The following is a 24484-nucleotide window of genomic DNA, read 5'->3' as shown; positions in this document are numbered from 1 at the left end:
TCCTTACCCTCTTCCAGCTGATGAAAGTCAGGTACAATATTTCTGATTGTTTATGTTTACTTCAGAAATTTTGAAATGTATACTTAAAAAGTTTGAAAAGAATATCTTTATTCTCCTGGAAAGAACAAGGACCTTATAACCCTCTGGACTTATGTGCTCTTTTTTGTGCTAAATTTTAGTCCTATCTTGGTTTTTTTTTGTTTTTTGTTTTTTGTTAATCCTCACTTGAGGATCTTTTTTCATTGATTTTTAGATAGAGTGGGAGGGAGGGAGGGAGGGAGAAAGAGGGGGAGAAAAAAAGACACATTCATTGGTTGCCTCCCACATAACCCCGACCAGGGCCAGGGATCAAACCTGCAACCCTTCAGTCTTCCGGCCAAAGCTCTAACTGCTGAGCCAAACCGGCTAGGGCCTATCTGTTTTTTTTTGTTAATTCATAAATCAGAAATTTCTGTTATTGTCATAGAGTTAATATTTGTTTAGATTTACATTATTTACCATTTTCTTTGCTCACCATACATTTTTGCATGTTAGTCTTTTATTACACATTTTTTTGTCATCCTGAAGTATAATCTCTTAAAAATTGTTTAAGTGAGAGTATATTAGTGGTAACTACTCTCAGTTTTTGACTGAAAATATCTTTATATTGATCTCATTCTGAATGATGACTTAACAGAATGCACAAATCTAGGTTGACAGTTGCTTTCTCTCAGCACTTTGTACGAACATATCACACCACTGTCATCTATTAATTGCAAGTCTGAAGTTATCTGTCCTTTTGTCATCCTTCCCTTTTGGTAATTTGCCTTGTTTCCTGGCTGGGTTTTAAATCTTCTCTTTGGCCGGGCCAGTGTGGCTCAGTGGATTGAGCGTCCCGTGGACTGAGAGGTCCCAGTTCAATTCCTGGTCAGGACACATGCCGGGGTTGCCAGCTTGATCCCCAGTAGGGGGCATGCAGGAGGCAGCTGATCAATGTTTCTCTCTTACGTTGATGTTTCTATCTCTCCCTTTCCAACTTTGTTCTTCTTTCTCAATATGCTGTGGTTATTTGGGGTCTTTTTTGGTTCCATATACATCTTTGGAAAATTTGTGCTAGATCCATTGGTATTTTAATAGGGATTATGTTGAATCTATACCTCTATTTATTTTTTCAATGTCCTATAGTTTTGCGAGTAGAGGTCTTTTACCTCCTTGGTTAAATTTATTTCTAGGTATCATAAGTGTTTTGTTGAAATGGTAAAGGAATTTTTTTTAGTTTCTCTTCCTGAGAGTTTATTATTGGTGTATAAAAATGCCATTGATTTCTGATGTTAATTTTGTATCTTGCTGCTTTGGTGAATTTATTTATTAAATCTAGTAGTATTTCAGTGGAGTCTTTTAGGGTTTTCTGTGTGTGATATCATATCATCTGCAAATAATGACAATTTTACTTCCTTTTTTCCATGTTGGATGCCTTTTATATTTTCTTCTTGTCTGATTGTCATGGATAAGACTTCCAGTACTATGTTGAATAAGGGTGATAAAAGCAGACATCCCTGTCTTGTTGTTGTTCTTAAGGGAAACACTTTTAGTTTTTGTCCATTGAATATGATGTTGGCTGTAAGTTTGTCATATATGGCCTTTATTATGCTGAGGTATGATCTCTCTGTTCACACTTTGTTGAAAGTTTTTTTAATCAAAAATGGGTGCTGGATTTTGTCATATGCTTTTTCTGTATCTGTTGATAAGATCATGTGATTTTTATCCTTCCTTTTGTTTGTGATGTATCACATTTATTGATTTGTGTGTATTGTGCCAGCCTTGCATCCCTGTTATAAATCCCACTTAGTCATGGTGTATTATCTTTTTAATGTATTGCTGGATTCTATTTGTAGCAATATTTTGTTGAGGATTTTAGCATCATTGTTCATCAGGAATATTGGCCTGTAGTTTTCTTTTTTTGTAGTGTCTTTATTTGGTTTTGTAATTAGTATATTGTTGAACTCATTAAAAGAGCTTGGGAAGTGTTCCTTCCTCTTGGATTTTTTGGAATAGATTGAGGAAGATTGAAGTTAGTTCTTCTTTGAATGTTTGGAAAAACTTCCCCGTGAAGCCTTCTGGTTCAGGACTTTTGCTTGCTGGGCGTATTTTTATTTCTGTTTCATTTTCATTACTTGTTATCTGTCTGTTCAGGTTTTCTGAATCTTTTTGATTGAGTTTTGGAAGACTGCATATTTCTAGGAATTTGATTTCACTGAGGTTGTCTAATTTGTTGGCATATAGTTGTTCATAGTATTTTGTTACAATCATTTGTATTTCTGTGGTGTCAATTGTTACTTCACCGCTTTCATTTCTGATTTTATTTATTTGGGTCCTCTCTTTTAGTCGTCCCCCGCCCCCCTGTCTCTATTTCTTGATGAGTCTGGCTAAAGGTTTATCCATCTTGTTTATCTTTTCAGAGAGCCAGTTCTTGGTTTCATTGATTTTTGTATTGTTTTTCTTAGTCTCTATGCCATTTATTTCCACTTTGATCTTTATTATTTTCTTTCTTTCTTCTACTCACTCTAGGCTTTTTTGGTTGTTCTCTTTCTAGTTCTTTTAATTGTAGGGTTAGATAATTTATTTGAAATATTTTGTTGTTTGAGGTAGGCTTGTAATGCTATGAACTTCCCTCTCAGGACTGCATTCACCGTGTCCCATGGATTTTGGGTTGTTGTGTGCTCATTTTCATTTATTTTCATAAAGTTTTTAATTTCTTCTTTGATCTCATTGGTAACCCATTCATTGTTCAATAACATGCTGTTTAGCCTTCATGCGTTTGAATGTTTTTATTGCAGTTGATTTCTAGTTTCATGCCATTGTGATCCAAGAAGATGCTTGGTATGATTTCAGTGTTCTTGAACTTGTTAAGACTTATTTTGTGTGCTAACATGTGGTCTGTCTTTGAGAATGTCCCATGTGCACTTGAGAAGAATGTATATTTTGCAGCCTTGGGATAAAATGATCTGTAAATGTCAATTAAATCCATCTGATCTAGTGCGTTGTTTCAGGTCACTGTTTCCTTGTTGGTTTTTTTTGTCTGGAAGATCTATCCAGTGATGTTGGTGGGGTGTTGAAGTTCTTTGCTATGACTGTATTGATGTTGGTCTCTTCCTTAAATTATTCTAGGAGTTTTATTATATGTTTAGGTTCTTCTATATTGTATACATATATATTTACCAGAGTTATGTCCTCTTGTTGGAGTGATCCTTTTAGTATTATCTAGTGATCTTTTTCTATTGTCATGGACTTTGTTTTGAAGTCTATTTTGTCTGATACATGTATTGCTACCCCGAGTTTTTTGTTTCCATTTGCATGGAAGTATTTTTCCCATCCCTTCACTTTCGCTCTGTGTGTATTTTTTGTTCTGAGATGGGTCTCTTTAGACAATGTGTGTGTGTGTGTGTGTGTGTGTGTGTGTGTGTGATGTTTTCTTATCCATTCATCTACCCTATGTCTTTTGATTGGAGCATTTTATCCATTTACATTTAAGGTTATTATTGGTAGGTACTTACTTATTGCCCCTTATATTCTTTATGCCTATGTTCCTCTCTCTAGTTCTGTTTCTTGCAGCAGTCTCTTTTAACATTTCTGGCAGTGCTGGTTTGGTGGTAATAAACAACTTTAGCTTTTCTGGTGTATCTGGTAAGCTCTTTATTTCACCTTCAATTGTGAATGATAGCCTTGCTGGGTAGAGTAGTCTTGGTTTCATTTCTTCGCTTTTCATTACTTTGAATACTTACTTCATGCCATTCCCTTCTGGCCTATTGTGTTTCTGTTGAGAAATCAGCTGATAGCTTTATGGGAGCTCCTTGTAGGTAATTGTCTGTCTGTCTCTTGCTGCCCTTAAGATTCTTTCTTTATCTTTAACATTTGCCATTTTAATTATGATGTGTCTTGGTGTGGGTCTCTTTGGGTTTGTCTTGATTGTCACTCTCTTTGCTTCCTGAACTTGTGTGACTTTTTCCTTCACCAGTTTAGGGAAGTTTTCTGTCATTATTTCTTCAGACAGGTTCTCTATCCCTTGCTCACTTTCTTCTCCCTATGGTATCCTTATGATACAAATGCTTTTTCATTTCATATTGTCCCAAAGTTCCTTTAACTGTCTTCATGCTTCTTAAATATTTTTTTCTTTTTTTCTGCTCTGATTGAGTGATTATTTTTCTACCTTGTCTTCTAATTGCTGATTTGATCCTTCACTTCTTTTAACCTACTGTTAATTCCTTCCAGTGAATTCTTTATTTCAGCTATGTCAGTCTTCATTTTTCACTGATTGTTTTTCATGGTTTCTGTATCCTTTTTTCATGCCATTGAGCATTCTAAGAATCACTACTATATACTTTGTTTCTGATCAATTGCTTGCCTCTATTTCATTTAGCTCTTTTTCTGGAGATTCCTCCTGTTCTTTCATTTGGGGCCTGTTTCTTTGATTCCCCGTTTGTGTAGTGTGTGTGTGTGTTTCTGTATATTGGATAAGACTGTTAAGCTCCCAGTCTTAGTGAAGTGGGACCCAGTGGTGTAATCTCCTTGATCTTCTGAGCTGGGTGCTCTAGAATGTCCCTTGTGTAGGTTATGTGGGCCCTCCTGTTGTATTTGGGTCCTGATTGCTGTTGTCCTGTTCATGGGTGGGCTCAGCCCTCAGGCTTGCTGACTGTGAGGCTGAACCCCAACCGTGTCATGATGTGTTGACAGAACGAATCAAGACAAACCAAGACCAAAGCTAAAACAACATGAAAAACAAAACAGAGCAACAAAAAGAACTAAGAAAGAAAAAGAAAAGAAAAAAAAGAATACTAAAAGATATAAGACCAAAAGAATTAGAGGAAGAAAAAAAGAACCAAGAAAAAAGGATATGAAAAAAGAGAAGGAAGAGAAAATAAGTAGAATAAGATTAAAGCGAAAAGAAGAAATATAAATGAAATAATAATAATAATTTTAAAAACTAATAACAATGAATAAATTAAAACAGAATAAAAAGAAAAACAGGAAAAAAGAACAAAACAATAAAATTATTCAAAATTTTAAAAAAGGGAAAGAAAAAATAGAATAAAAGAAAGTGGAGAAATAAGAGACATGAAAGAAAAACAGTCTGCATTTGCTATTTGTGGAGCTTGCTGGAGTTTGCTCTGATGTTGTTAACTCAGGTCCCTTGATGTGTTGGTCTGGGCATCCCAGGAGGTTCTCTGGTGTAAGCTAGTGTTAGTTATTGTCCCTTCCTGTCCCTGTACAGCCTGACTAAAGCATGGCAGGGCAGAGCCCCAAGTAGTCTGGTGGGCGGAACCTCTGGGTAGCCCAGAGGCTGTGTCTGCCTTGGGTCTTGCACTTTGAATGTCCCTGTTCTGAGCTACTCTCCGTTCTTCCACGGAGCTGGGCTCTGTGGAGATGTCTGTGTCCTAGCCAGGATGGTTTAAAGACTCTCATTAGAGTTAGTGCCCATAGCTTTTAGTGGCGGGGTCGGTACTTCCTCTCCTTCCAATGCCTCAGGTCTGCCTGTCTTGCTGGCACCCCCTCACCATTACCTCAAGCATGAGTGGATAAAAAATAAATACATCATTCCCAGTTGGCATTTTACTTCTTTCATTGCATCTTGCCCTGCTGGTTGGGGTGTCTGCCCAGGCTCCTACCAGGCCAAATGTCTGAGTTCCTCACACTGCCAGTCCCAGCTGCTCTGGGACAGATTTCCAGCGCAGAGCTGTTCCCCATTACCTCGGGTCTTCGTAGGGTGGGGCAGGACCATTTCTCTTTCCCTGGCCACACTGTTTAGCCTCCACCCTGCTCCCTGTCTCCACCAGAATTTCTTCCAGAGAATAGAGAGTCCCTCATTCACTGCTTGGTGTGTGGGTCAGACCTCTCCCCTGTCTCCAAGTTCCACCACATGGCCCCTCCCACAGACAGATCAGAGCGAACATCCCAGGCGGAATGATAGTGGGTCATTTGTGCTGTTCCTTCTGGTGATTCTCAGCCTTGGGCTTCTGCTGCTATGCTCCTGCCACAGCCTCTGCAGCCAGCTCTGGCCTGGCCACCTCTCTTCATCCTCTGTGCTCCTGGCTTCTTGGCCAAGCTGCAGCCTCCTAAGTCTTTGGTTCATGGTCCAGCAGCAGTGCCCAGGGCTGGGGGAGACAACAGTCTCCTCCCCGGCAAATACCGCCATTCCTTGGCCCTGACTCCTGACAGTGGGGTCACACAGCTCAGCCTGCTGTGGAGGGCAGCAGGGGCGAGGCTCAGCACTGTGTGGCAGCTACTCCTGGCGGCTTGTTCCCAAGTAGGGTTTTTTTTAAATATATATTTTTTATTGATTTTTAGCGAGAAGAATGGGGGGGAGACATCAATCAGCTACCTACTGCACCACCCCCCTCCCTCCCCACATACACACACTGGGGATCAGGCCCACAACTTGGGCATGAGCCCTGACTGGGAATTGAACTGGTGACCTCTTGGTCCATGGGTTGATGCTCAATCACTGAGCCACACCGGCTGGGCCCAAGTAGGATTTTTTAAATCTCACAAAATGGTGCATGCTCCAAACATGCATATGGAGAAGCACTGGGGCCCCCAGACACGACGGCAGTGGTGGCAGTTCCTCCGCTAGGATATCCTGAACCACCTGTTCCCGAGTCCCTGCACAGACACTCACACACATGCTCTGGCTGGTTTGGCTCAGCGGTTGGAGCATCGGCCTGCGGTACAGAGACACTCACACACATATATGCATGCACACTAGCCCTTGCATACGCTTACTCACACACACCCAGTGACAATCTTTATGTGATATTTTCTTTTGTTTTATTTTGGACAGAATGCCCATAATGCTTCGTAGTTCAAACTGTGTTCTTACAGGGAAAACGCCAGCAGAATTTGCCAAACTGAATGAATGTCCTTTAGATCCAGGTATGTGTGAGTCCTTGGATTTACCCCTCCCCCTGCCCCCTTCCTTTGTCATTTTGTTGCTGGTTTTTTGTTTTGTTTTTTAAATATTTTTCCTTAAGACAATACCACCTTTTTTCTCTATAGTGAACTATGATAAAACTTTGTTCATGAAATGACCAGAAATTTGGTTCCAACTTTATTCTATTAATCTATATTTCTAAAAGATACACTGTTTCCTCTTTTATTTCAGGTTTAAAATTATAATACCCCAAGTTCTGATTTATTGCTATGATTTGTTAGCCTTTTGTTTGCCTCTTTGCTCAGTGGTAATGCTCTTTTGTTGTACTTAAGAATTCAAAAATAATCTCATAAAGTTACTTGTCTAACTGGTCTGAAAAGACTCAAACATCTAATTTCAGGCTGTTTTAAATAGAGTAAAGGGGCAACATATAAGTCTTCTGTTCAGATTTTTTTTTTTTAGTTATTTTTTTCTTTTTTTTTTTTTTTCCTCACCCGAGGATATTTTTCCATTTTTTGTACAGATAGAGTGGGAGGGAGAGAGAGGAAGGGAGAGAGAGAGAGAGAGAAACATCGACGCGAAGGGACACATCGAGTGGCTGCTACCCGCACGACCAACCAGGGTCAAACTGCAACCGAGGTACGTGCCCTTAGCGGGAACCGAACCCAGGTCTCTCAGGACCGCAGGCCGACGCTCTAACTGCTGAGCCAAACTGGCCAGGGCTGTTCAGATTTTTTAAAATTGCAGTTTTGTACCTATTTTTAGGAATTTTTTTTATAAAGTTTTAAGCTTAGCACTTAACAGAAAGTTTCTCTTAATTCCTTAAGTCATATTTCACACTAATTTAATTTATAGTTGCTTTAATCTACTTCCATTAAATTTGCATTGATGTGGACTCCCAGAAGATTTTGGAAAGAGATTAACAAAGAATGTGACTTTTAGACTATAAACAAAATGTTGCATAAATCATGTATAATGCCCTGTTTTTACTTATATTTTGGAGGTAAAATATGTCTCACTTTATCCTATTCTGAATTGTGTGCAAAAAAATATATATAAAGTTTTATGAGTTTTATTGAGTATTGAATATTACCGAAACTTAGTCTACCATTATATTGATTTTTTAGAAACTTAGAGCAAATTTCAATTTATATTAAAGATTGTCAGTTATTTTTCTGCTTAAGAAATCCAAAGACTAATTTATTTAACATAATTGTTTTTATTCACCTCTTACATATGTCAGGTGCTGGTGATACATAGACCACTAAGATACATTTCCTGTCAAGAAGTTTATTGTGCTTCATCTATCTAAAATCATGTACTGACCCTATCATTAATTTATAAAGCAATATTAGCAAACCTCTTTGAATTAAGTGATGGCCAGTCCCATGAAGCAATGGAAGAGTGATCTCTAATTCAGGAGATTAGTAAATTACACTGTTTGAAAAATAGATGATAAAACTTGTTTCCTTTGAGCAGGTGGCTACTTCATTGTTAAAGGAGTGGAAAAAGTTATTCTTATCCAAGAGCAGCTGTCTAAGAACAGGATTATTGTGGAGGCTGACAGAAAAGGGGCAGTTGGTGCTTCAGTAACCAGGTATGGAAAGCAGAGATGATGTTCTTAAGAAATGTTGATAATTCCATTAATATCAGATAGCTATCTTTTGATACAGAGGTACCTAGTTATTTCTCTCTAATAACAGTCAGTGAAATATTTAAACTATATTCAATTTATTGTGTAAGATTGTAAGCATAGAGTATTGATTTAAAATTTCCTGTGATGAAAGTGTTAGACATTGTTTTAAAAGACACTAGTTACTTTGAGTTGAATTTTATGCTAATTTGTAATATTAAAGGAACTTTAAAAAAGAAATGAAAAACACTCAAGTTTTTCATGTTCCTTTTCAGTTTTTGACCATTTTCCATATATATTCCAAATTATTATTTATTACTGGTTATTTCATGGACTTAACATCTTATTTTTAGTTTTTTAGATCAGGGTCTTTCATAGTATAATTTTTCTTCTAACAAACTGTATTGAATTTTTTAACTCAGTTTCTGCATTTTTCTTTCTGATAGAGAGGCAACTAACAATAGTGGCCATTTATTGAGCAGTTATTACTAGGAAGCCACTCATTCACCCACAAAACTTCCACCATAATCTCAAAGCTAAAGAAACATTTATAGTGTTTTAAAATGGAAGTGGCAGGAGAGGAGTTGTGCATCTTTAAAAAGCACCTGTTGGATAGGACCTCACTGACTGTCATTGATCAGTTGAACCTTATGATTGACGAACATTGCTGTTGCATGTTACTAGCTTGACACTAAGTGGGGATGCAGTTTAACCAACTTGTGTTTCCTTATAGCTCTACCCATGAGAAAAAAAGCAGAACCAATATGGCTGTGAAACAAGGACGATTTTATTTGAGGCATAATACTTTATCAGAAGATATACCCATTGTAATTATATTTAAGGTAAGGTTGCTGGTATCTACTGAAAATTATAAAAGATTAAAAAAAAATTTTTTTTTTTTATCCTCGCCCGAGGACATTTTTTCATTTTTTGTTTAGATAGAGCGGGAGGGAGAGAGCGGAAGAGAGAGAGAGAAACATCGATGTGAAGGGACACATCGAGTGGCTGCCACCCACACGACCAACCAGGGCCAGGGGACAAACTGCAACCGAGGTACGTGCCCTTAGCGGGAACCGAACCTGGGTCTCTCTGTACCACAGGCCGACGCTCCAACTGCTGAGCCAAACCGGCCAGGGCAAAAAAATTTTTTTTTAATTACAGTTGACATTCAATATTATATTAACTTCAAGTGTACAGCATAGTGATTAGACATTTATATAACTTACAAAATGATCCCCAATAAGTCTAGTTGTACCCACATTACACCATACATAATTATTATAATATTATTGACTATATTCCCTATGCTGTACTTTACATCCCTGTGACTATTTGGTAAATACCAATTTGTACTTCTTAATCCTGTCACTTTTTTCTTACGGCCTCCAACCCCCATCCCATCTGGCAACCATCAGTTTGTTTTCATGTCTCTGAGTCTGTGTTTTGTTTCCCTGGTTTATTTTCATATGTAATTAGAAATTGGGAGGATAAGGAGTTCTAAGAATAGAAAGGGTTGTGGTATGGATAAGTTGTCAGTCATGTAATGCATTTTAAATTGAAAGCTAATAAGACCAGGGTTCAGATATTTTAAAAAATAGAAATCTATTTTTTAATAGATATAAAAAAATTACAAAGGTACAAAAGGATATGTAGTGATGAGTAAGCCTCCCACCCACCTGTACCTAACCACATAGTTCTTCTGCCCAAAGATACCACTTGGTACTAGTTTCTTGTGCATCTTTCTAGAGACAGTCTGTGAATATTAGAAGCACATCATATACCAACAATATATAGTTGGTATAGTACATTTTTATTGTTTTGTTTTTTTATTGACATACATTGCACATTATTTTGCTCTTAGCTTTCTCTTTTTTATAACTTACATCTTAGAGATAGTGTTATATTACTTCATGGAGAGCTACTGTATTCTTTCCAACAAACTGTTCTATTTATGGCTGTACTGTTATTTAATCATTCTTATCAGTCGACTTATATATGTCATGCTATTATAAAACTGCTGTAATATTATGTTATACATGGGCAAGGTTATCTGTAGGCTAAATTTCTAGTAGTGGAATTTTCTAGGTCAGAGTATATGAACCAAGTTCATTGTTCTTTTTTATGGACTTCTAGATTCTGGTGAGTTTCTACATAAACATGAATCTTTAAACTATAACTGATTTTTTTTTTTTTTCAGCTTGTTTGTGAATTGTTGGCTTAGAACCCAAGAGACATCTTTCCATAGAAATAATGTCTCAATGGTATCTTCTCAGATAATTGTATAGTAGCTTACTTAATCTGCTCTGAGACTTAAACATTATGTCCATTCTACGAACGGTTAAATTGTAGTATTAGTCATTTAGCAGAATAGAAAAGTAATTGACATTATATTATACAGTTGATCCTCAGTATTCACAGATCCTGTATTTGTCAATTTTCCTACTTGCTAAAATTTATTTGTAACTGCAAACAATATTTGTTTTGCTTTTACAATGATATTTGTAAAATATCATTGGATATTTTACATGCACGTTCACAGAACAGTGAAAAAATTCCCAGCTGAAGTCAGACAAGGCAATATTTCTGCTTTCATACTGTTCAAACGTGCCCTTTTTGCTCTCTATTTAGTGTTGTTTTTCACATTTTTGTACTTCTAGTTGGTGATTTTGCTGTTTAAATGACCCCCAAACATAGTGCTAAAGTGCTGTCTAGTGTTCCTAAGCACAAGATATGCCTTATGGAGAAAATATTTGTGTTAGATAAACTTTGTTCAGGCATGAGTCACGGTGCTGTTGGCTGTGACTTCAGTATAAAGATATATAAAGTAAGGTATCTTTAAGTAGAAACATACATCAAACAAGGTTCTGTTAATCAGTTGAAGAAAATGTAACCAGAGGTTCACAAAAAACTAATTGTATTTCCCCTAGGAGTAATGCTTCAGTCTTCATTAATTTAGTGTTTTCAACAACTTTGTAGAAAATAGTTACTGTGGATAATGTGATCACTGTATATGGGTGTTAAATTAATCTTGATGACTAGGTTGATCAAAATAAAGAGTTCAGTTATCTGAGGAAATACTGAAGAGATACTGAGTACTTCAGATAATTTTAGAGGTTGGTAGTACTCATTTTTCATTATTTAGTTTCACTTCAGTGTTAAATACTTCTGTCAGCAGTTGTTAATGGTAGTGGAAATATTTTGGGAGTCACAGTGAGAGAAAACAGAGAAAGAGATCCTCTGAGGTGGAATTAACTAAGCTGATTAAAAAGGTAAAACATTTGAATATAAGCCTTGAGGAGTAAGAAGGGAATTGAACTGTCCTGTTAAAGCTATAACCATTTGGGGGAAGAATAGGCTTGCTTCTACCATGTAGTATACCCAACAAAAGTATAAATGAGGTACCATGTACTGTGAATATCTATTCATATATTTAAAAGTTATAAATCGAGCCATCAAATAAGATATGTATCTTGACAAATTTATGAAAAAAAAAAGGAAAATAAATAAATAAAGTTATACCCAGGTGACAGAGTATAGGAGTGAGGGGGTGAAGATGGACCTCCTCAGGTGAGGGTGGTGTTGGGGCCAGGGAGTTGTTCATAGGAGTTGTCCATGAAGGAAGTTGTAGAAATTGTTTTTATTTGTAGTAGAGCTTAATGTGCTTTGTGTTCTCTAAATGAGATTGTGCCATTTATTTTCTTTTTAGGAGGAGGAGGATGATGATGATGATGATGATAGCAGTACCATTATATTAGGGGGCCAGGGAGAATTCATAAATACAAGGTTTATGTTTTTTAAGCACAGAAGTAATTTTGGCTTTTCTTGTAGGGATCCCACAGTATCCAGTGCAATGTCATAAGTACATACTGGTGTTCAATAAAGAAAATTTTATGTAACTATGTAGAATTACATGTCCAGCAGAGGGCACTATGCTCCCATGCATAAAAAGGAATTTTTTGAAAGCTTTTTTGATGCTTGAAGATACACAGTACTACCTTCCTTGCACCAGAAATTATAAATTAATTATAATGCATGTAATCTCATATCACTCACATGGAAAATGCATTATTAGGGACATGCATTGAAATCAGAAAGTCTTTATTAACTACTTATTTATTTATTTATTTATTTACTTACTTATTTATTTATTTCCTCACCTGAGGATATTTTTCCATCGATTTTCAGATAATGGGTTGGGGGGAGTGGGAGAGGAAGAGAGAGAGAAACATTGAGGTGAGACAAACACATTGATTGGCTGCCTACCACACGACCCCAACCAGGGCTACGATGGAACCAAAACCGAGGTACATGCCCTTGACTAGAATCAAACCCACAACCTTTGGTCCGAGGGCCAACACTTTAACCACTGAGCCAAACCAGCCAGGGCTTAACTACTTTTTTTTGTTAGATAATAAATGCTTTATAAGACAATTTCTTCTGTCAAATTTATTTAATATTTATGCTATAAATGTGTACATATCTATAGTTGATTTAAATCCTTCTTATAATGAGCTGTTAATTAACAGTGTACATTTTTATGTAACCAGTAGTTGAGATTTCAAACTTCTTCCTTTCTGATTATAAAACAATCCTTGCATTGTAAAAGTTTAAAAAGCCACCAAAAAGTGTAACTATATTTTTTCCAACTTTTTTTCTGTTCCCTTTGTAATATACAAAATAGTTTTCCATGTATGTAAACGTGAATCTGCATCATTTTTAGCCAGTATTATATGGAAATTGCATGTGTGTGATATAATATATTTAACCAATTTCCTATAGTGGGACATTTGGGTCACTCCCCCTCCCCCCTAAGTTTTCACTCTTATACACAACCCTGGGTATCCTTATACATACATGTTTGTCCATGTTGCTGATTATTTTGTGAGACTTAATTCCTGGGAGTTGAATTAACATCTTTTAAAAAATACTTGTACATGTTAACACATTTTTCTCCTGAAATGCATTTATTACATTCTACATATAATGCGTATTATACATAGTATATCATCAGTACATAAGAATTAAATATTTTCAAATTACCAAACTTTTCACATTAAATATTTAGTTCAAATTTCAGTCACTTAATTTGGTTTCCTATAAGGATATTTTAATAATCTGATGGAAACTTGTTTGATAACCACTATTTAGACTTTCCATCTTAGAGGTAGATTGGGTATTGGATTGCTTAGAATTAGACAGTTCTAGGTTGAATTCCAACTTCTCCACTTATTAGCTATGTGACCTTGGACAAGTTTCCCAATCTCTTTGAGTCTTAGATAATTCATCTATATAGTGAGAATTTCACCTAAGAGAGTAGTGGTGAAGAGCAAAGGAGATCATGTGTTTTTTAAAACTAAGACTGCTTGGAAAGAGAATGCTCTTTCTCTTTCTTTAGTTCTCCTTACACATTTAATGTCAGGAGCCCAGGAAAATAAACTGGGATACCAGAAAAGTCACATCATTTCTCTTTTTGTGTTGTGTGGCCTTAACACAGACCTTGACAGTCATTAGGACTTGATGGTTGTTGATTGTAACCAACAATTGGCTAAAAGTGACAGAAACAGCAGGGTTTTAGGATTCACGCTGAGTCTGAATATGATGGATAAAGCTTTTAAGACCTAGATCAGCCTTATTTATGGACTTGAATCACTACAAAGGTTCTCCTGCCCATGAATCTTCCCCACTTTGCATTTTGTACTCCCAAGCATTCAGCAATTGTGCTATGATGGCATCTGCAGTCTGAACGTTTTTTCAGGAAAGAGGATCAAATTTCCGGGGGTGCTGGGCATTGTTTCTTGGAAGCCAACTTATATTGAAATTTTTGATCTTTAAAGAGGAAAAATCACACAGTTAAAGAGGACCATCACAGTTCTTTTATTATCTGCTAGGGCTGCTTTTGGTAATATTAAGTTGACTTCTGTCTACTTTGAAGAAAAATTACAGATATTTGAAATTAGATGTTTTAAGAAGTTAACTCCTATCCCTCCTTCACATAATATATTTCAACATATCACCATTAGCCTGCATATCATTCTCTTCTTTTCATTAGTGTTCTTTTTGTCTTTTAAAAGTCACACTTTTAGTCACATTCAGTGGATATCCAAGGAGAAGACTTCATGCCACTTTTTAAAGAACATGTCTCCTTATTTTTGTTCTTATTGCTGATTGTTAGACTGGGTGACCTTGTGCTGACATATGTTGTCTCTGCTGTTTTTTTTTCATAAGGTTATTATATAGCATGCACTTTTGGCTGAAATTAGGTGAAATGATTTCAGATATCTAGAATATTAAGAGCTCCTTGTAAAGCTAGTTTTTAGATGTCTAAATTATGTCTGTGAAGCAAAATGGTTGGCCATTTTGCTGTTGTTTCCATAGCAATGTGTCATTTATTTGTAGCTGTGATATCTGAAGGCTAAATAGTCATAAAGTCAGTTTGGTCTTTGGAACTGGAGCACTTTTGATGATAACCTGATTGAGTTATCACCCTGTATTTCAGATACAGGAAGAGTTTAGTTCTTTTAGAGGAAACCTTTGCCACTGATCATTCTTTCTGCACATATGGTGTTATTTACCATATGCTTGTCATATCTTTGCTTCATAGCTTAGAAATATTTGGAGGGCCTACGCAGTCTATTTAGATCCATGTTAGGCCACTTGAGAATTTTATGCAATTATAAGATTACTCCTTAGATTCAGCATTACTGCAACTTGAAGTGACAATTCATATGTTAAATGAGGATGGACTTTCATTAAACACCAAAATAGGCAGTCAAGTATATAGTCTTTTTCACTTGGAGATTACTGAACTAAAAATAAATTATTAAAATTATCCAGGTGGTCTTTAGTTCAGATGTTTTAGATATTAACATGCCTCAAGAAAAGGGGATTGATCCAGAAAGCTGCCATTTCAGCTCTGTGATTCTTTTTCTGTCTCAGCGAGACCACTTCTTGCTCTCATTTTGCTTGCTTCGTTTGGTATCTGTCCTATGTAGATCTCTCTTAGTGTTTGGGCTTTCCTCTGAGAAGTGATGTGCATTGGTCACAAAGTTTTATATTTTGAGATTTTAGAGAAAGGTGCTTAGATTCCACTGCAAGTTAGTTGCCTTAGTATTGTTTCTCTTTTATTTTTATTTCATTGAAACAGATATAACATTATTTTGAGAGATTGAAGAGTAAAAACTAACTTGTATTCTAATTAGCTTTTCACAGGGATCTATCTAGTCTCTTCTGATATCTGTGACTGGCTGCTGGTGGACTAAGGAGAACCTGTAGATGGTTCTACATATATGCCATCACCATCAGAGTAGATGCAACTCATTGTGCTTGATCAAAGAATAATCTAGTTTTTTTTATTTGTTTAAAAATTAGGACTGATAAATACATATATTTTACGCCTGTAAAACTTTCAAAGGAGTACTCTGTTAAAAGTAGGCCCTAGTGAATGGTTCATTTACTAGTACAGCAAAATTCATATACATCTATAAAGTTTTCATTGTCCATAAAACATCTTGAAAAATTAACAAGACACTTATTGTGAAACTGAGCTTCCTAAACCATCCTATTTTAGAAAGGAGTTTGATGTGCATATTCCCATGAGATTCAAAAGTCAAATAAATAGGTGGAAATAAAGACCTATTGAAAACAAATGCATACCACACAGAGCAGTTAAGGCAGGAGTGTGATGTATGAGAAAAATTGAGAAGTAGATGTGGGAAGGAACAAATAATAATGCATTATATGTGTCTGAACTTAGATATAAATTCTACTGGCATCCAGTTACTAACTCTCATTCTTACTTAAGAATGTTTACATTGTTGAAAAATTTCTTAGAAGCACCCTCCAATTTCTGTGTTGCCACCAAAATGCTTGATGTGTATCCTGTAAAATCACATTGGATTTTACAATGTGAAATTCAATACAGTGTCTGACCAAGACATTAGGTTGAGGAATCTGAATTGCTATATCTTCATGATTTAAATTTATAAGAAAAATTTTCTTTACTTGTAAAGAATATCACTGATCAATGTTATTAATATCCAGAGATTTTTATGATGAATTTCATTCCAGCCAAAAATAATAAGTAGAGACAAGGAAAGGAGAGTAAGACAAGGTTTCTGTTTGACCTTTGAACAAAGGCAATAGATCCCTGATACTGAGTGACTCTAGAAGCAGCCACTCATAAACCTATGGACTAAGTGGATACTTTTCAGAGAAATAGGAAGAAAATAAGAAGGGATTCTTTAGCTTAAATCTGGCCAGAGATAGCAGTCCCACCACAATCCTGCACCTTCTACTTAAAAAGACACGGAAAATTGTCACTCTGGAGGTATTAAAGGAAAGCCATCCTTTCTATCAGACTTTTTCTATTTGAGTTTCAAAGTCTAGACTCCAGATAACTTTGAGAGTTGCGTATTATTTGTAGCAACTTATTTCCAATCTTGTTCTAATGTACAAACAGAAAGAAAAAGAATGGAAGAAAAGGAACAGGAGGAGGGAGAGAAGGGAGGCAGAGGGTTACTTATCAAACTTGGACCTAAAGGATGCCTCTAGCATCTCCCCCTCAGCACCATAAAGTCTGCATGTGGTGCCGCTCCCCAGGCTCCTCGAAAGAAAAGAGCTCCTAGATGCTGCAGTCTTGTAGCAGTGGCTCAGCCATTATATATTCGACTTTTATAAAGGATTATGTACTGACTGAATACATTTAAAAGAAAATATATTTTGAACCCTGTTCTGCTATGAACAGAAAGACAGCCTTTTACTGTGCTGTTAGGTGTTTTTGTTTGTTTGTTTTTTATCCTCACCCGAGGATCTTTTTCCATTTATCTACAGCTAGAGTAGGAGGGAGAAAAAGTGGGAGGGGGAGAGAAGAGAGAAAGACATCAATGTGAGAGAGACACATCAACTGATTACCTCCTGCATGACCCCATGAGGGCTGGAGACCAAACTGCAACAGAGATATATGCCCTTGACTGGAATCGAACCTGGGCCTCTTTGGTCTGCGTTCCGACACTCTACCTTCTAAGCCAAACTGGCTAGAGCACTGTGCTGTCAGTTTTTAAGTTAAGCTTCCAATGCATAATAAATTTGCAATGGATAAAAAATAAAAAATAAAACTAGGACTAATAATTTTTTAGGATTAATTTTTAATCGGTTAAAGACTAAGTGTTTTAATGAATGTCTAGTGTCCATTTTAATAAATGCATCATATCAAATTAGGAAAATCTGTAAAAATTAAAGTATAAAAAAGAGACTTGTATTCTGAGAACTTCTTTATTTGTTCACTAAACAAAATAATTTTGAAAAAGTTTTTTATTTATTTATTTATTTTTATCTTCACCCAAGGACATTTCTCCATGTTTTGTTCAGATAGAATGGGAGGGAGAGAGAGGAAGAGAGAGAGAGAGAGAAACATCGATGTGAAAGGGACACATGGAGTGGCTGCCACCCGCACGACCAACCAGGGCTGGGGACAAACTGCAACCGAGGTACGTGCCCTTAGCAGGAACCGAACCCGGGTCTCTCTGGACCGCAGGTCAATGCTCTAACTGCTGAGCAGAACCGGCCAGGGCTTGAAAAAGTTTTTAAATTTAAGTAGCTAAGATCTGGAAACAGCCCAAATGTCCATAAGTAGACAAATGGATAAAAAAGCTGTAGTACATATACACAATGGAGTACTATGCAGCTGTAAGAAAGAAAGACCTCTTATCCTTTGAGATGACATGGAGGACCTGGAGAGTATTATCCTAAGTGAAAGAAGCCAAGCAGAGAAAAACAAATATCACATGATCTCACTTATTTGTGGAATATGATGAACATAACAGTCTGAGGAATGGGGTAGTCCCAGAGACGTGGAAGTGGGATACAGACTGACAATCCCCAGAAGAGGGGGTGGGGGGGAGAGATAAACCACAGAACTTATATGCATGTATGCATGAACAATGGACATGGACAACAAAACTGGGGACAGGGCGGGGAGGGGGGTATCAGTAGGGGAAAAAGGAGAAACATCTGTAACAAAAATAAATTAAAAAAAATAAATAAATAGCTAATTTAATTCCAAAACTTGGTCTATTAGTTATCTTTGCTATGTAACAAATTATAGCACAGTTTCTGTTGATCAGGGGTTTGGGATTTGCTTGGGTGGATGGTTCTGGCTCTTGGTCTTTCATGAGTCAAGATATCAGCCAAGGTTACAGTCATCTGAAGGCTGGATTGGAGCTGGAGGGTCCACTTCTGTGGTGGCTCATTCACATGGCAGTTGACCTCACCAGTAGACCTTTCCATAGACTGCTTGAGTGTCTTCATGACATGACTGCTGGCTTCCCTGATGAGAGGAACACTCTGAGAGACAGAAGCAGGAAGCTACAGTGCCTTTTATGACCACGGCTCCAAAGTCACATGTTGTCACTGCCATTTCTTTTTCTGTAGAGGTGAGTTGTTAAGTTTAGCATACACTCAAGGGGAGGAGAATTAATCTTCACCTTTTGAAAGAGTATCAAAGAATTGGTGAACATTTTTTAAACCACCACAGTTGACCTAAAAGGAACATAGCATACGTTTAGCTCCCTGCAAAAAAACTTCAAAACTTTCAATAAGTTTATTTCTGATCCTAAAATATCCATGTCACATTTACAGAATACAGACTAAAATTTATTTGTGAATTGTAGAATTTTGAGCTGGAAGGGACCTAGTTGTATGCTCTCTTGTTACAGAAATGAGAAAACTGAGCTGAAGGAGGTGACCTGACAGTAGTGGTTATAAGGTCTACTGTTGACATTATGTTAGGACGGACACCTCAGAGAGTGCCCTTTCTATTGTACTCAGGGTAATGTACTTGAAGGTCTGCATTGGAACTTGGGATTCAACTTAACCTCTCTTTTTCTTGTGTGTGGAGGGAGAACTGAGAACCAGAGCATCAAAGCCTAACGAGACAATTATCCCAGGTTCTGTTTTCTCTGCATAGCTAAAGCAAGAATTTTAATGCTAACATAACTTTTTCCCTAACTTCTAAGAACCAGATTATTTCTCTGCCAAGAGAGGGTTAGTGCGATTATGCTCTATTTCTCGATATGGCAGAATTCCAGGAAAGTGTGTGAAGGAGTGAGCCTTCGCACCATATGGAATCTACAAAGACCTGCGTTGCTGGCTGCCACCTTGAAACACTTAAGATAAGTGGGTTTCTTAAACCTGTTAAGTGTGTTCTTAGTTTTTAAAAGCTCTCTTTTAAAACCTTCATAAAGTATAGCTTGGTATCTCTAGAAGAGTGAGGTAAAACATCCCTTAGGAAAAATACTTTTAGCCTGAATGTGAGTGATTTGACAGTTTTCAGAAAAATCATTCTTTTGACAAATCTGATTGGGGTTCTGTTTATTTTCAGCAATGTACAATTCCTGATTTGCTCTTTGGCTATCTGTCTGTCTATCTATCTATCTATCTATCTATCTATCTATCTATCTATTGGTTTATTTATTTTCAGTTTGCCTTTGTAATTGTGACCAGTGTCTCCACTGTACCTACCTGCCTCCCTTTTTTATGATGAAACTCATAGAATATTTGTAAATTTTAGAGATAGTACACATGCAGAAAGTGCTTGAGAATGTTTGTTTTCCTCTTCCTAATCAAAATTTCTGTTTCAGGTTCTGCAGCTTGGGCTTTGGCTGCCAATGCCAGATGGCACCATTTCTGAGGAAAAAGCTAGCTTTTGCTTAGAAGTAATACCCACAAACAATGCCAAATTAGCATAAGCAAATGTCAGTGATTTAACACAAAGCCAACACTTTTTCTCTCTTTTCTTTCCTTCCTAGGCCATGGGTGTTGAGAGTGACCAGGAAATTGTGCAGATGATTGGAACAGAGGAGCACGTGATGGCTGCATTTGGGCCCAGTTTGGAAGAGTGCCAGAAAGCTCAGATTTTCACACAGATGCAGGTGTGTCTTTTTATGTTGTCCTTTGCTATGAAAAGGAATTGGAGATTTAATTCAGCTCATCGATAGCATGGGATGCAGTGACTTTTGTGGGTGTAGGTTTGGGAGGGGTGTTGGGGAGATAGAAGGAGTAATAGAGAAGCTTCTCTGATTCATTTTTCTTAGGGATTGGAGGAAGGAGTGGGCCTAGACAAATCATCATCCTACAGTGTCTAACTTAGAAGAGGGGGTATGTGGCCAAGAGGCTTTTGTTGTGATATGATAAGAAGTACTCTCTTTTTTCCTTATTTGCCTATGTTACATGTTTTTTAAAACTACAGCAACTCTAGTGTAGAAGGCCTTTTTTTTTGCATTTCTTTTTAATATCCATTATTACTCCCTACTTCTTAGGACCACAGGTCGACGCTCTAACCGCTGAGCCAAACTGGCCAGGGCATTACTCCCTACTTCTAATTGCTTTTGACATCTAGTTACATGTGATTTCTATTCCTTTTCCCAGTGTTATCAACAAGAAAGGCCTAGGATCAGAGACCCCGTTACCTCTACAGAGCTTTCACTGACTTTCTGAGGCACTCCTAGTTGGAACCTAAGGGTTTTAGAACAAGACACATAGATGAAGATGGGTGTGTGTGTGTGTGTGTGTGTGTGTGTTCATGCGTGTGCGTGCACGCGCTTAGGATATATAACAGCCATTCTTAGGATTTTCAGTCTAAAATCTGTGAAGTGCTAAGTGGAAATCAATGGTGACATCCCTAAGAGTCATCCTGGGAGGTAGAAATTCCCTACTGTAGAAGCACAGTAGAGTTTTTATTGATCCATATGTGTGCTCTCTAGTCTATGGGTTATTTACAACAAGGTATATATTCCAGACTGCTTTGTTCTTGTCACCTAGTATGCTTGTAGAGATAACATTTTCCTACTTGTATCTCTTAGTATTCTGAAAAATTAAACCTGTCTTGATATTTTCAAACCTTGAGTCAAACATTTAGGAAGGTTATTGTCATATGTAAGTATGTATAATTCCAAAGCACAAATCAGTAGGGATTATTCTCATCACTGCCTTCTTCTTTTTATGCAGTCATTTAATAGTTGACTCTAGTTATTGGGCAGGCAGTATCAGGAAAGTGGTTGGGATTTAGGAGATCTTATTTTTGGTTTTTATTGAAAGTGAAATATTTAGTGAACATGAGTCTTTATCACAAACTGAGATTATATTTTCAAAGGGTTCCTAGAACATGAAGAGAAAAATGTTAAGAAATACCCAGGAATTGGCTCAGTTTGGGGAGATACACTCTATCCTTTAAAGTGTAATGCCCTGGAGCAGTTTACCTTAATGATACCCCAGTGGATTCAGTGAGATCCATTATTCATTTTATTGCACACATCATCATTGTTGGTCACATAACCCTAGCATCATAAAGCTGTTTGAGCAGGGGCTAAACAGGGGGTTTGAAAATTACTCATTTATCTCTCTTAAATAGATACTGACAGAAAATTTTAACTAACTAATCAGAGAAGTTCAATTAAAAGATGAGGGAAAGGGATTAAGCAGAAAAAAGAAAGAAAGAAAAACTCATAGACACAGATAATAGTATAATAGTATGGTGATTACCAGAGGGAAAAGGGGGTGGGAGGAAGTAGAAAAACATATAGCGGGGATAAATGGTGATGGAAGGAGACTTGACTTGGGGTGGTGAACACATAATACAGTATACAGATGATGTATTATAGAATTGTACATTGGAAACCTATATAATTTTATTAACCAATTTCACCCAATAAATTCAGTAAAAAGCAGAAAAAAAAAAGATGAAGGGAATATATAGTTAGCCAAGAAAGACAAATTTTCTCACATGAGAAAAACAAACAGGAAGTATAAGTTTGAGTTGGCTTGTACTCTGTATGCGGAATTAAAACATAAATTAATTATTTGCTACTAATAAAAGGTTGCAGGAGATACAAATAATCCAAAACAGTTAAGTTGAACATATATTATGAGTTAGGGCAACATGAATATCTTATGTTATTCTAAATGAAAATGTAGCAAGTGCATTTTATCCTATATAATAGAATTTTTGACCACACAGCATTTTAGTGGATTGCTTAAAACCAGTGTTTTTGCCCTGGCCAGTTTGGCTCAGCAGTTAAGAGTGTCTTGGGTCAATTCTGGTCAAGGGCACATACCTCGGTTGCGATTCGACCCCAGGCCCTGGTCAGGGTCATAGGGGAGGGAACCACTCGATGTGTCTCTCTCACATTGGTGTTTCTCTCTCTCTCTTTCTCCCTCCCTCCCTTGCTCCATCCCACTCTATCTGAAAATCAATGGAAAAATATCCTCGGGTGAGGATTAAAAATAAACTGTTTTGTTTTTAATCCCTCTCTTCTAGTCTTGCCTCTTCTGCTCACAAAGCCTTTTTGCTTTATTTTGGCTGTGTACATTTTACATTCTCCTTGCCAAGTGATCTTATGTATAGAGAAGAAATTATTTATTCCCTTTTGGGGAAGATAGGATGCAGTAGGGGTATCATCTTGGCCTATTTATGAACAGATTGGGCTCTTACCCACACTATGAAATCCTGGCAACATTATTGGATATTCTAGGGAAAAGGTGACTTTTATCCTACGTTAGAAGTACCACATGTCCCTGTGCTCTTTTGTTTCTTCCTCAAAGAAGTAAAGAATTTTTAGCTTTTTCTCCAAGGGAACTGGAAGACCAAAATTTAATGAAGACAGCTCAATTTAGGGAAAACCAAACTGCCTCTCTATTCCTGTATCCCACCAACTGCTGAGTTGTTTTAATCAGTTACTCAGTTACTACTTACTGCTAGGTTACTACAGCAAGTGTTTTCAGGGTCTTAGTTTATCTTATGCTCTAATGGCCTTTTAATAGGGAAGATCCTAGGTTTGATGCCCTTACCTTATCACAGAAGAGTTCCAGGCACTATACTTGTCAATAGGAATCAAAGAAAAAGATGACACAATGTTTAGTAGAAGAGACATACATGTAGATAGACAGTTAAAATATAGTGTTACCTGAATGCTAATGAAGGCATTCAATTTTTTATATGCAAGGAATTAAAATAGAGAAAAGGGAGTGTGGTTAGGAACAGTTTCAAAGAGGAAATGGTGCCTCATCTAGGTTTGAAGCATGGAAAAGAAATTTCCCAGACAGGTAATTAGAGACAGGAATTTTAGGATAAGAATCAGGGACCCTAGCATTTTCTTCTGAATAACTTAAAGCCAGTTTAAAAAGAAAAATGCATTTATTTTTGTTATACTCTTAGTAGTAAGAATCACATGATCCTCTTCTTTAAAAGCTTTTGATTAAGAAATTTTAACATATACAAAATACACGGAATAATATTGAGCTCTCATGTACCTGTCACCCAGCTTCAACAGTTACACTTTGCCATACTTGTTTTATCTAAATCTCCACTTCCACTCCTCACTCATTACTTGGCTAGTTTTTACTATTTCATTTTAAGTAAAATTTATATACACTGAAATATACAAATTGTAATCATACAATTTTTGTAAGATATAAAATATTGTCATTACCCCAGAAAGTACCCTCATGCCCCTTCCTAGTAAGTTTTTGCTTCCGTCTTCTGATTTTCCCCCCTGCTGTTTTGATTTTTTTTTTACCATAGGCTAGTTTTGCCTATTCTGGAACTTTATATGTATGGAATTATACAGTATATACTTTTTTGTGTCCAGCTTCTTTTGGTTAAGTATACTGTCTGAGATTCATCCAAGCTGTTCCTTCCTTTTTATTTTTTTTATCCGAGGACATTTTTCTATTTTTTGTTCAGACAGGGTGGGAGAGAGAGAGAAACATCAACGTGAAAGGGACACATTGAGTGGCTGCCACCCACACGACCCAACCAGGGCCGGGGACAAACTGCAACCAAGGTACATGCCCTTAGTGGGAACCGAACCCAGGTCTCTCTGGACTGCAGGCCAACGCTCTAACTGCTGAACCAAACCGGCCAGGGCCAAACTATTCCTTTTTATGTCATTTAT

The 24484-nt window shown here is 36.9% G+C and overlaps 1 protein-coding gene across 4 annotated transcripts in view; it reads left to right on the top strand.

The window, feature by feature from the left end:
- The window catches only part of POLR3B (RNA polymerase III subunit B), a 137489-nt gene that overhangs the window by 15523 nt on the left and 97482 nt on the right, over window positions 1–24484 (top strand). For 3 of the 4 annotated variants that reach the window (XM_036252172.1, XM_036252175.1, XM_036252173.1), the window contains exons 7-10: window positions 6815–6906; window positions 8384–8501; window positions 9271–9379; window positions 20342–20464. In XM_036252172.1, coding sequence (XP_036108065.1) covers window positions 6815–6906; window positions 8384–8501; window positions 9271–9379; window positions 20342–20464 — 442 coding nt within the window. Of the gene's footprint in view, window positions 1–5827; window positions 5970–6814; window positions 6907–8383; window positions 8502–9270; window positions 9380–20341; window positions 20465–24484 lie in introns of those variants that run through there. The other variant, XM_036252174.1, reaches the window with a different exon arrangement.

Source organism: Molossus molossus, unplaced genomic scaffold, assembly GCF_014108415.1.
Source record: "Molossus molossus isolate mMolMol1 unplaced genomic scaffold, mMolMol1.p scaffold_m16_p_10, whole genome shotgun sequence".
In the NCBI taxonomy this organism is placed as follows: domain Eukaryota; kingdom Metazoa; phylum Chordata; class Mammalia; order Chiroptera; family Molossidae; genus Molossus; species Molossus molossus.
This window is presented reverse-complemented; position numbering and strand designations above follow the sequence as displayed.